This window comes from Tetrao urogallus (assembly GCF_951394365.1).
Source record: "Tetrao urogallus genome assembly, chromosome: 1".
Lineage (NCBI taxonomy): Eukaryota > Metazoa > Chordata > Aves > Galliformes > Phasianidae > Tetrao > Tetrao urogallus.
This window is the reverse complement of record NC_136813.1, coordinates 131,572,912-131,585,362: the sequence shown is the minus strand read 5'-3', so window position 1 is coordinate 131,585,362 and position 12,451 is coordinate 131,572,912. Positions and strand designations below refer to the sequence as shown.

At 41.2% G+C, this 12,451-nt stretch overlaps 1 protein-coding gene across 1 annotated transcript in view; it reads left to right on the top strand.

The window, feature by feature from the left end:
• The window catches only part of PTPRO (protein tyrosine phosphatase receptor type O), a gene marked incomplete at both ends in the record, with an annotated part of 149,072 nt that extends 136,621 nt beyond the window's left edge, over positions 1-12,451 (top strand). The window contains 5 exons of the mRNA XM_079549593.1: positions 1,982-2,116; positions 3,423-3,545; positions 5,052-5,206; positions 8,589-8,724; positions 12,347-12,451. Of these exons, the coding sequence (XP_079405719.1) occupies positions 1,982-2,116; positions 3,423-3,545; positions 5,052-5,206; positions 8,589-8,724; positions 12,347-12,451 (654 nt within the window). The remainder of the gene's footprint in view (positions 1-1,981; positions 2,117-3,422; positions 3,546-5,051; positions 5,207-8,588; positions 8,725-12,346) is intronic.

Genomic DNA, 12,451 nt, shown 5'->3' with positions numbered 1-12,451 from the left:
ACAGCATCTCGAGTATTGTGTCCAGTTTTGGGTCCTTTGTTGCAAGAAAGACATTGAGGCCCTGTAGCGGCTTCAAAGAAAGGCAACAAAGCCGGTGAGGGGTCTGGAGCACAGGCCTTATGAGGAGTGACTGAAAGAGCTGGGGTTGTTCAGACTGGAGAAGAGGAGGCTCAGAGGAGACCTCATTGCTCTCTATGCCTGAAGGGAGGTTGTAGTGAGCAGGGGGTTGGCCTCTTCTCTTGGTAACTGGTGATAGGACTGGAAGGAATGGTTTCAAGCTGCACCAGGAGAGATTTAGGCTGGACGTTAGGAAATACTATTTCTCTGAAAAAGTGGTCAGGCAGTGGAATGGGCTGCCAGAGAGGTGGTGGAGTCACCGACCCTGGAGGTGTTCAAGGAATGTTTGGATTTTGTGTTGAGGGACGTAGTTTAGTGAGTACTATTGGTGGTAGGTGGATGGTTGGACTGGATGGTCTTGAAGATCTTTTCCAACCTTGGTGATTCAGTGATTCTGTGATCTGTTTAGAAAAAGACCTTTGACTTAGTGACGAGCATTTCTGCACGTGTGCCATGAGCAGAGAGGACAGATCTGGTCCTGGCAGTGCTAGGGGGAACTGAGTCAGGATTCCGGAAAAGGGAGGGGCCCTCAAGTGAGTCAGTGAAACCACTTCTCTGTCACTGGGCCATCATCCGCACATGTACTGCTGAATATGTTGTTGTTGTACTTAGTTTCTAATTGACAAGGGCATGAACCTAAGCGCTACTGTTCTATGTGTCCAAGCTGGTAGTGAATCAAGAAAAATGTCCCAGTCTTCAAAACCATCATTGACAGATCAGAAAAGGTTTTAAGATACAGGGTTATTTATAATTGGATTGAATGCAGCAATTCTTTTTGGATTGCTGAGTTCTATTTTATTATTTTTTTATAGTTTACATCTACTTGGTTTTACTTATAGCGTAGTGCTGAATTTGTCTTCCTAAAAGAGGTAGGTGCATCATCTTAATGCTTGTTTTTTTTTTTTTTTCCTGAAGATGGCTTCTTTACTGAGTACCTCCTCCAAACACGGATACTAGTGGTCATCTGTGTCTCTGCGATAGTAATGATTTGACACTTGGGCTATACAAGCAAACAGCATTCTGTGTAACAGGAAAACTTAGACTGCACTGACCTTTAGAGATGTCTAGAGGAAAACATTTGTGGGAATTGCTCCCAAATTGTCAGTATTGTTACAATCCACAGGGAATGTACAGGGGTGGCACAGAAATTGCCCAATTTACATGGGATCATGTTGAATGCTGAATTTATCTTTTGCTCTTGTCAGGAATATGAATAGCTTTATAAACTCTGCAAATATGACTATAGCAGATGCTAAAACAACCTTTCTTTGGGTCTTTTATTATGATCTTCAAGACAGTATTTTTGAATATAAGGAGATTTTTACAGCTAGTTGATAGCGATAGGAGAAGAAATATGAAATAAATAGCAGTTGAATTCCAAAAGCATTCGAATTAATATTTTACTAATTTGAGTCCTTATGATATAAACATATGCACATATTCCTGTTTATTGCTAACCTCCACTTATATCAGTTCTTGAAAATCACCACATGCACTACATATATAATAATTTTTATGTCTATAACTTAGCAAACTCTTAAATTATGGAAGATGGAATTTTGATTTAGGATCCTCAGTACTTCATTTTTTTTAATGTTGCCCTTCCAGTTCTGGGGGCACAAGATTTATGGAGTCACAGCTTCTTCTTCTGTCTTCCATTCTAGATTGCTTATGTTTGGAAGCACCAAAAAATGGCAAAATTTGTGAAGTAATCATTAAGTAAAAATAGTGAAGGGATTTATGCTAGAGATCAGTTTTAAAAATACAAATTGAACAAGCCAAAAAGTACATATGCCATAGCAAAACAGGTGTTCTGAAGCATTAAACGTGTCAGTGAAAAGCACTCGTCTCTTTGTTTTTTTAGGGTTATAATTCACCCCAGGAATACATTGCAACACAAGGACCACTGCCAGAAACTAGGAATGATTTTTGGAAGATGGTTCTACAGCAAAAATCTCAAATTATTGTTATGCTCACTCAGTGCAATGAGAAAAGACGGGTATGTAACAAAATCTTTGATGTGGTTTAAGTACAAGCAATTGCTCCCCCCCATCCAACTAATGCCCAGTGTCCCCAGAGCAGTGGAAGAGAAAGACATCCCACTCCATTTTAACTCTTTCTGCATGATGTTATATAGTCTGGAATATCCCTTTGGCCAGTTTCGGTCAGCTGTCCTAATTCTGTTCCCTCCCAGCTCCATGGGCCCTTTACTGAGAATAGCCTTGGCTCAATACAGCACGCTTAGCAACTATAAACATTGGTGTCTTATTGGTGTCATAGTTTTTCTCCTAGAATCAAAACATAGCATCTTACCAGACACTGTGAAGAAAACAAACCCGTCCCAGCTGAAACTAAGATAGTTTTATGCATTTTTCTTTCTTTCTTTCTTTATTTTTTATGATCTGCTCTGAAACCATATTTATTAATTGGTGGGTGGATTCATTTGCATTATTTTTCACGAGGCAGTGTCATTAGACCTGGAATTTCACTTCATTAAGTTACGGTAAACATTTCAGGATGATTGACAGTCTGGAGCATCTTTCAAATGGAGAGGCTGAGGAATCTAGGACTCTTTCACCTGAAAGAGTAAACACTTGATGGGAAAGAGTGGAGATGAGGGATCCAGACTCTTCTTAGAGGTGCCTTTTGACAGGACAAGAGGCAATAAGCACAAACTAAAGGAAATAGAATTCAGTCTAAACACAAGCAAATGCTTTTTTGTTGTGAGAGATGGGGTCAAACACTGGTATAGATTGTCCAGAGTCTAGGACTTTGAAGATCTTCAAAAGCCACTTGGACATAGGCCCGGGCATCCTGCTCCAGGTGTCCCTACTTCAGCAGGGGTTGGAGCAGGTGGACCTATTGGTCCTTGCCCACCTCAACATATCTGTGATTCTGTGCTTTTAAGATTACATAAAAATAAAACACATGTATTAGGCTTTATGTGTCCATTACCATTATAATATAATAAAAGAAAGATAGGTGCATGTTTTTAATATATTCCTTTTCCCCATATTTTTTTCCTCTTAGACCTCTTCCATGAGGAAATGTAACAATCTGCAAAAAAGATATGTATTTTCATGCTTTGCTATGCTAATGTTCCCCTTCAGAGAACTAATGCATAACGATGCCTGTAGTTATTTACAAACAAGAATGATGAAGCTGAAAGTAATTACAGGGTATATTACCTCTTATTGAAAGAAGCAAGCAGTGCTGTAGGCATTTCTGAAACTGCAGTCCAGTATGTTTTTGATTGTGCTTTTTTTAAATATGCATATAGATACATTTGTATGTTTCCCTCTTAGGTGAAATGTGATCATTACTGGCCTTTTACAGAAGATCCTATTGCATATGGGGACATTACTGTTGAGATGCTGTCTGAGGAAGAACACACAGACTGGGTTTATAGGAATTTCCGAATTAGCTATGTAAGTGTATCATGTTTCATAGCTCTACTAGCAGAGTGGGAGCAATTTTTGTCCAGGCTTTTCTTTAAAATCTGTCCATTTCTGGCATGCACTGAAAAGCACCTAAGAAAATTGATTATGGCCTTGCTCTCTCTCACTCCACACAGGTAAATGTCTAAATCACATGACTTTCACCTAAGGTTGCCATCTCTGTGAACTTGCCGGCAACACATAAAACTGAAGCAACAGTTGTACATACTGTACGTATAGACGTTCCTGTGATGCAGATAATTACTGTACACTGACAAATATACTTGCTTTTTTTTTTTTTTTACTGTCAGGCATAATCTTACTGCTGTAAACCATTCAAAACTTAAAAATACATATGTAGAAATTGAAAATATCTTTTTGAAAGGGCAGTTGTGCAATGTTTGTAACATAAGTTTAGTGAATGGCTTAGACAGGACCTTGTGTAAAATGTGTTCACTGGTTCTCCACTCCCTACTGCTGCTGAAATAGAGCATTTCTCTGCTTTCACTTATTGAAGTAGAGGAAATGGAAGAGACTTGCAACTCATTACAAACAGCCAAGTTTCTTTTGCAGCTGCTTCAATAAATCATGTGAGAATAAAGCAAAGAACTGCCATAAGACATGATGGGATCAAGTCAGAGGTTGGGCTGTGTTGGTATCTACTGAAAATAACAATTGCAGTTCAGCTTGCTGTTTAGGCACTGTCCTCTATCAAAGCTACAACAGCTACTTAAGGGGCTTTTGGACTGGTCTCCTTTTAAATATTCTTTCCCTAAGACCTGTTGCTGTCTGTGACTGGAGAAGAGTTTCTGGAATAAAGATCTTTAGCCTGATTTGGCAAAACTAAAGGCCTTGATTGCCATGTTATTTTTGTGATAAGGTTTTCTCAAACACATAGATAGCCCTCCCCACCTTTTGAGTCCCTTGATATCTTAAAGAAGACATCGGTTGTAGTGAGGATTTTATTTCACCTAATGCTACTGAAGATTTTAGAAATGCTTTTAAAAATAATGTGTATTTTTCTAAGATGTTTTCTTTGTTGCCTGGCAATGACAATGTTAGAAGGAGATGTTTTTCCTTCTGTTTTTTCTTTACACTTCAGAAAAAAAATTCTCATGAATCCAGTATTAATTGTTTGCCAGTGTTGTTCTTTACCCATGGCAAAAGGAGAAAAGGAGAGGAAATGGAATACAAGGAGGAACAAAGCCTAAGCTTGAAAAGCGCAACAGTTCTTGATTTATAAGCAAAAAAAAAAACCCCAAACAAACAAAAAAATTAACTGCCATGTAAAAACAAACAATCAAACAAACACCAAAACCATATCCCAAACCCAGCATCAGGAGTTTTTACCCTTTTGGCTGACTTTATGATTTTACTGTCTTTGGTAGTATATGGATCAAGAAAAAAAAAAAGTAACAACAAAACCTCAGTGTGACTGAACGTGACCGCACTGCTAAAACCTCTGTGAACACACTGCTGTTCTGCTTTTCCCACTAGGCTGATGAGGTGCAAGACGTGATGCATTTTAACTACACTGCCTGGCCAGACCATGGTGTCCCCACAGCCAACGCCGCTGAAAGCATCCTGCAGTTCGTGCAGATGGTCAGGCAGAAGTCAGTAAAGAGTAAAGGCCCCATGATCGTACACTGCAGGTAAGCATTTCACAGCCAAGTCAGCGGAGAGTTGAAGGAAAGACCCGGTGAGATAGGTTGGAAGGGTAATTTTGGAGAGGAAGCTTGCTAATACACTGACACATTTATCCCTTGTGTGTCATCTGCACTTTGATGAACACGCTCACTCTCCTTGCCCTACTGGGAGCAGCTGCCATGCCAGAGATGACATCATACCATATTGCTTCCTGACACAATGCTACCCACTGACTTGAGACCTCTTTGTAGCTTCTGGTGCAAGAGCTGCTCTTGATAGGTCTTCAGAGGGACAAAAATTGCCAGGTTGCAGTAGATGAATGTGTGTACTCCCTAGTGACATGGTCCAAAAGAATGTTGAGGCTGGACAAGCTCTGTACCTGCCAGCCCTGAATCACCCACCTCAGACAGCAGCTATGTTGCTGAGCTGTGTGTCAGCACCTTCCATCCTGGTCCAGTCTGTTGCTGATATGTTGGTCAGCACTGTGTCTCTCACAGCAGTCTTTTTAGTACTACTTAACAGAAAACAGTCTTTTAGAATAGTATCTTTTCAAGTTTCCAGAAATGACAGCTAGCATTCTGATGGATGCAAAACAAGAGCATCTGTAAAAGCAGCAAAGCTTGCAGCATTCCTCTACATCGTAATGGAAAAATGCATAGAGGATATTGTTTTGGAGTCCTCCTGTCAAGTAATGCTAGTAAGCCAGGGAAGGAACTAAAATTAGGGTTCTGAAATGGCATTTTTGATATTACTTAATTGTTCTGGGAAAGTGTAGGAGAAAGCATTTTCTGTAGCATCTTCTTTTTAATTAGGATGCTTCTACCAGCAGAGAAAGAGCTTTTCAGATAATATTTTGCACAACACTGTACATATTAGACCACATAGATTATAAATAACAATGTTCTGGAATGAGTGGATGTGCAGGAAGAAGGAATGTATTGATAAACAACAGCGGTTGCTCTCTTGCTTTAAAGAAGGGGAGGAACTGGCATAATTACAACTTTTCCACTTGCTATTTATGTATATATCAATTAATGTATCTGTGAATACTATGAACGTATCAATTAATGAATCTTCCAAATGAGCAGATCTAAAGTTCCATTTCATCTCTTTTCACATATTAACATTTTTGCTAAAGAAATACAAGCAAAAAATCTGTTTTGTGAAAGCTGTGTTAAGACGAACTACTGAAACTTCATCTCAAATACTTTTCTGAAAGTACCACAAGACAAAATAAGGAATATCTGTTAAGATACTTCTAGCCGTAATAGTAGTTACTGTGTTGGCTCTCTTTAGGTAACTGGGGCAAATAGTTGAAGGAATGGCAGCTTAGATGGTATTTTCCTCAGTCCCTGCAGTAGCAGGGAAAAATACTGCAAAGAACAGGAAAACCAACCAAACAAACACACAGCTAAGAGGCTGGTGCTCTTGGTGGAACTTTGTTTTTTCAATTATGGAGTGGTTTGTACAGCACTAGGTCTCCTGGCAACAGATGGAGATCACCAGTCTCATGGGGGAAAAGTATTCTAGTCCAGGAGTCGATGGAGTTCGCTGAGAAGAGTTTAAACTCGGTTTTAAGGGAGAAAGGGATAAAACCAGGCTTACTATGGATGAGCTTAGGGACAGCATGCCAGTGTTGGGGATGAGATCAAAATCTAAGCTGAAGAGCATCTACAACAATGCACACAACATGGCCAATAAACAGAAGGAGTTAGAAGCCCCTGTGCAGCTGACAAAGTCATCATCACTGAAATATGATGGGATCGCTCTCACAACTGGACTGTTGCAATAAGGTCTTCAGAAAGGATAGGAAAGAAAAGAGAGGTGCTGAGGTTGCTCTGTGTATTAGGGAGTGGTTTGATTTTGTAGAGCTCAACACTGGTAATGATAAGGTCAAGTCATAACAGGTAAGGATCAGGGGAATAACCAACAAGGCTGCTACAGACCACCTAGCCTGGATGAAGAGATATATATATCATTCTACAAACAGTTGGCAGAAGTCACACAGTTGTAACCCTTGTTCTCATGGGGGATTTCAACTTACCAAATGTTTGCTGAAAATAAAATACAGCAGGGATGAAGTAGTCTAGGAGGTTCCTGGAATGTGTGGAAGGTAATTTCCTAACACAGTTGGTAAGAGATTTTCACAACCTATCAAGCCCCTCTAGACCTGCTGTTTACAAACACAGAAGGATTGGCGGGAGGTATGGTCGTTGGAATCTGTCCTGGGCATAGCAATCACAAAATGATTGAGTTCTCTGTTCTTGGTGAAGTCAGGAAGAGGATCAGAAAAGGCACTATCCCAGACTTCTGGAGGGCAGACTTTGGGCTAGGATACTGGCTGGGAGTGTCCCTTGAGAGACAGTCCTGAAGGGCGAAGGGATCCAGGAAGGCTGGACATTCCTCAAGAAACAAATTCTCAAAAGTGCAGGAACAGATTGTCCCTGTGTGTCATAAGATGAACTGACATGGAAGAAGACCAGCCTAGTTGAATGGGAAGCGTTTGCTGGGACTGGGAAAAAAGAGAGTTTACCTTCTTTGTAAGAAGGGGCAGGAAACCTGGGGAGAGTACAAGGATGTTGCTGTGATATGCAAGGAGAGAATTAGAAAGACAAAAGCCCAGCTAGAACTTAATCTGGCCACAATTGTAAAAAGAGAAGAAAAAATGTTTTTACAAATACATTAACAAAAGGAGAGCCAAGGAGAATATCCATTCTATATTGGGTCTGGCAGAGAACATTGCCGCAAAGGATGAGGAAAAGACTGGGGTACTCAATGTCTTCTTTACATCTGTCTTTAATAGTCAGAACAGTTATCTTCAGGGAACTCAGCCCTCAAGCTGGAAGATGGGTGGGGAGCAGAATAAAACCCCAAATTCTGGAGGAAACAGTTAGCGACCTGCTGCTCAACTTGGACTGTCACAGTTTCATGGGGCCAGATGGGATCCACCGGTGGGTACAGAGAGAGCTGGCAGAAGTGCTTGCCAAGCCATCTTCCTCCATTTATCAGCAGTTCTGTTCAACTAGGGAGGTACCAGATGACTGAAGACTTGCTAATGTGATGCCCATCTACAAGAGGGGTCAGAAGGAGGATCTAGGAAACTACAGGTCTGTCATCTTGACCACAGGGTTGGGGAAGGTTATGGAGGGGATCATCTTGAGTGCATTCACACAGCATGTGTGCGACAACCAGAGGATCAGGCCCAGCCAGCATGGGTTCATGAAAGGCAGGTCCTGCTTGACCAGCCTGGTTTCCTGCTATGACTAGGTGATGTGCCCTAGTAAATTATATAAGCTGCAGGACATCTACTTTTTGGAGTGCCTCTGATTTTCTTCTGTGCCCATGCTTGGAAAGCCTAAACGAGATATATGTCTGTATTTGTTGCAGTGCTGGAGTGGGACGAACAGGAACATTCATAGCTTTGGACCGGCTCTTACAGCACATCCGTGACCATGAGTTCGTAGATATATTGGGCCTGGTATCTGACATGAGGTCCTACAGAATGTCCATGGTGCAGACAGAGGTAGGATGCTGTGTCAATTCACTTTGGTGTGAACGTATCATGGGATCTCTCTCATGCTCCTCTGTAGTTTGCTCATGTCCAGTGATTGTTGTCCCCTTTGAACACCTGTCAAAGTAGCTATGAATTGCAAAAATTAAGTTGTCGTCTTTATTGAAATATTGTCATGTTGTTAATCTGCTGCACAGCTGAGAGTCTGATGAAATGTCTTCAATCTCACTGATGTCATCCAGAGGTGATGAGCTCTTATCACTTTCTGAAAAAATTAATGTGTAAAAATGCATTCGAAGAAACTACCATTTAAAAATTTCAAACCATTTTGAAAAGAATTGGACTTGCTGAAGGGATTAATGACTCATGAAGTGATATCAGTATTGGACAGCCACTCACAGGTTTTCAGGAGTGTATCATCTGGTCAAGCATATGAACTAAATTACATTATGGCAATACAAATACCCAAAACAGAAGGGACATAAGAACCATGAGAAATTTGCCAGAGACCACCCAGTTCCACTCCCTGTATATATGTCTACTAGATACCTCTTTTTATGTTGGAGGGAGACATTTCATAATAGTCATATCAGAATATCTGTATGGAAAAATATGCAGAAACTCTTATTCCAAAACAGATGGTTTTATGTATCTGGAATCTTCCCAGTTCTTCTACTAATGATGGAAAGATTTCCTGCTTCTTTTACTCCACTGGTTAGATGCAGAACAAGCTGGCAACCATCATATAGCTGGAAGGACCACCATCACTGTTAGCAGCCTGGCTCTGGCAGATAATCTGTTGCCAAGGATTCCTTATCCCAGAGCAAAGCAGAAAAGACTGAGCAAGGGTGAGGGAGAAGAAGAAAAAGCGATGGGAATGCCTGCTACTCTCTAGGAATTTTAAAAGCCAGTCTCAGATCATTCTGGATCATTCCCATAAACAACCACTTTTCAACACAGTTCTCTAAAAGGCCTTGTATAAACACCAGAAAACAAATCCTGGCATTTTATTTCGGCTGCAGCTGCATTAACACTCCTGAGGTGATGTGATTTTTTTCTAACATATAAAGCCACTGCCTGTCTGGGGCTGATGCCCAGTCCTGCCGAGCCTTGTGCAGATGTCAGCAGGTGGCACTGGCACTCAGGTACAGGACCACTGGAATGGCTCTCTTTAGAAAACCTGAAACCGCACACCTGGGCTGACCTGAGCTCACATTTCCTCACATGGAAACTTTGGCTCTGTCTCATGGAGCAGTTAGAAAAAAAAAAGTAGCACAAGCCTGAAAAAGAGGTTAAAATGGAGTACACTCTGAATTAAAACTAGTCACTTCAAACCAAAGGGTGTGAAGAAATCCTGACTTTTATGTGGCCTGAAACATACTTCAAGCTCTGATACCTGCTGGGATCATCAGACCGTTGTGGGCACAGAATGAGATCCACACTCAGATTCTGAAGCTTTAAATTGCCTCTGTCTTTGGAGAGTCATTTTTGCTCAAGAGCCACTTGTTCCCCATGCCTTATACACATAAGGATTACTGGAGGATTTGTTTGGGTTTGCCTTCTCTCTGCTAGGAATAAACTCAAGTGATGACTTCTAAATTTCAAACTGAAATACACTGTTTCTCTGTATGATGATTTGCTTCCAATGTACTGTACACATGGGGCGATAAATCCCCAAATAATTAACTGCTCTGTGAGCAAACCTAAGTTTCAGCCTCATACTGGTAAAGAAGTCAAGCGTTAGGGAACACAAAGCTTATCAAAACTTTTCAGTTGCATGCGTGGCATGAATGCAATTTGTTGCACTTAAATGCATTTGGGTATTTTTCTAAAATATAATTCTAAAACTAATTTATTTTCAGGCAATGTGAGGTAGGTGGACTTCCAGAAAGCCATATAGAACCTTCAGATTTGACATGAGAGCATATAGTATGAAGGTTACACCTGTAGTACTAAAAGACTGGATAAAAGAGGGGATCTGCTAATGTTTATAAATATCTTAAGTGTGGGAGTCAAAGACACATGGCCAACTTCTTTTCAGTGTTCTGTGGGGAAACAGCTGTAAACTTGAATATAGGAAGTTCTGCACCAATATGCAAAGGAACTTCTTCACAATAAGAGTGAAGCTGCTCAGAGAGGATTCTCCTTCTCTGGAGATATTCAAGAGCTGCCTGGACGCCTACCTGTGTAGTCTGCTCTAGGGGGCCTGCTTTGCAGGGGGGTGGGATTTGGTGATCTCTAGATGTCCCTCCCAGCCCCTACGATTCTGTGATTCATTGGATTGCTGCACTCCGCAGGTTCCTGCAGTTGGTTGCCCCTCTCTGACTGGCCAGCACTACAAAACTGACATTCTTAGTCCTGCAAAACTGCCACCATGTCAGAGACCATGACAGTGTGGGTCTTCATTTCAGATTGAAATGGGAAAGATGTCTTGCACACGCAGCAGTGCCGTTGCTCAGTGAGAAGCAAGGGACTCAGCCTTGCTCCTCTCCAGCACATCATTTAACACACCATGGTCACTGGCCATATGGCTGGCATGTGCTTGCACAGCCTCCTCTTGGAATCTGGGATTTGGGATTCTACACTGCAACCAGACAAAAGGGGAACTGTGAATAATAGCAACTATTGTTTCTAAAGGTACAACTGCAGCTCTGAAAGCACTGCTTCCTATGTTATTATATTAGCCCGCTTTATCAGAGGCACATGCTGGTGGTACAGCAGAAGCTGAACTTTCCCACCAGTGCTCCATTACATTTTGTTGCCATGTGACAAATGGCAGCAAGGGGGCAATCTGTCAGAATGGCATCTGACATGGAAATGTGTATGAAGCAAAAGTGTGCCACTGAATGCCTCTGTGTGGAAAAAAATGGCATCCACTGACATCCATCAATGGTTGCTGAACATTTATGGAGAAAAAAGAGTGGAAGCAAGCACCATGAGGCAGTGTGTGGTGTGTTTCAGCAGTAGTGACAGTGCATATTTTTATGAGTGCTGAATGCAGGCTTGTGTTCATCACTTTTGAAAATGCATGCTAATGGTGACGACTATGGTGAAAAATAGTGTTTTGTAGCTGAGAATTTTCTCTATCAAATAGTGTTATTGTACTGTTCGTATCTGTTGTAGTTTCCATGGAAATAAATAGGAGGCATTACTTTTGGAACAAGCTACATAAATGAGATTCCTAGAAAGCTATGTCATAAATTCGGCTGAAGCACTTCTCCCACAGCACAGTTGTGACTTAACTTACAATACACCTTGTTCAGAGCTTAAATTTGCTACCTTCACAACCAGCGGGTAATCAGTTATTGGTAAAACTCTCAGCAAATCACCCATCACTTCAGCTTCCAGTCAGGTTGCCCTCACAGCCAACACTACAACCAGTATTCATTTGTTTCACTGCATCTCTCACTGTATGATGCTGGGGGAAGCTTAGTGAGTTTTTGTGCTTCCAAAGCTGCTCTGCACAATGGTAAGAGGCTATTATTTGGGAAGCATAGAACTCACTGTGCGTTGTGAGGGGGTAGGGAGTACAAAACAGGGAAGCTATGCCGACAGCTGCTATGAACCTGTGTTTGGGTTTTCATCAGACTTTGTGAGTTGCAAAAATGCCAATTCCCTTAATTCTTTCTTCCAGGAACAATACATTTTTATTCACCAGTGTGTGCAATTGATGTGGCAAAAGAAGAAGCAGCAGTTCTGCATAAGCGATGTCATATACGAGAATGTCAGCAAGTCCTAG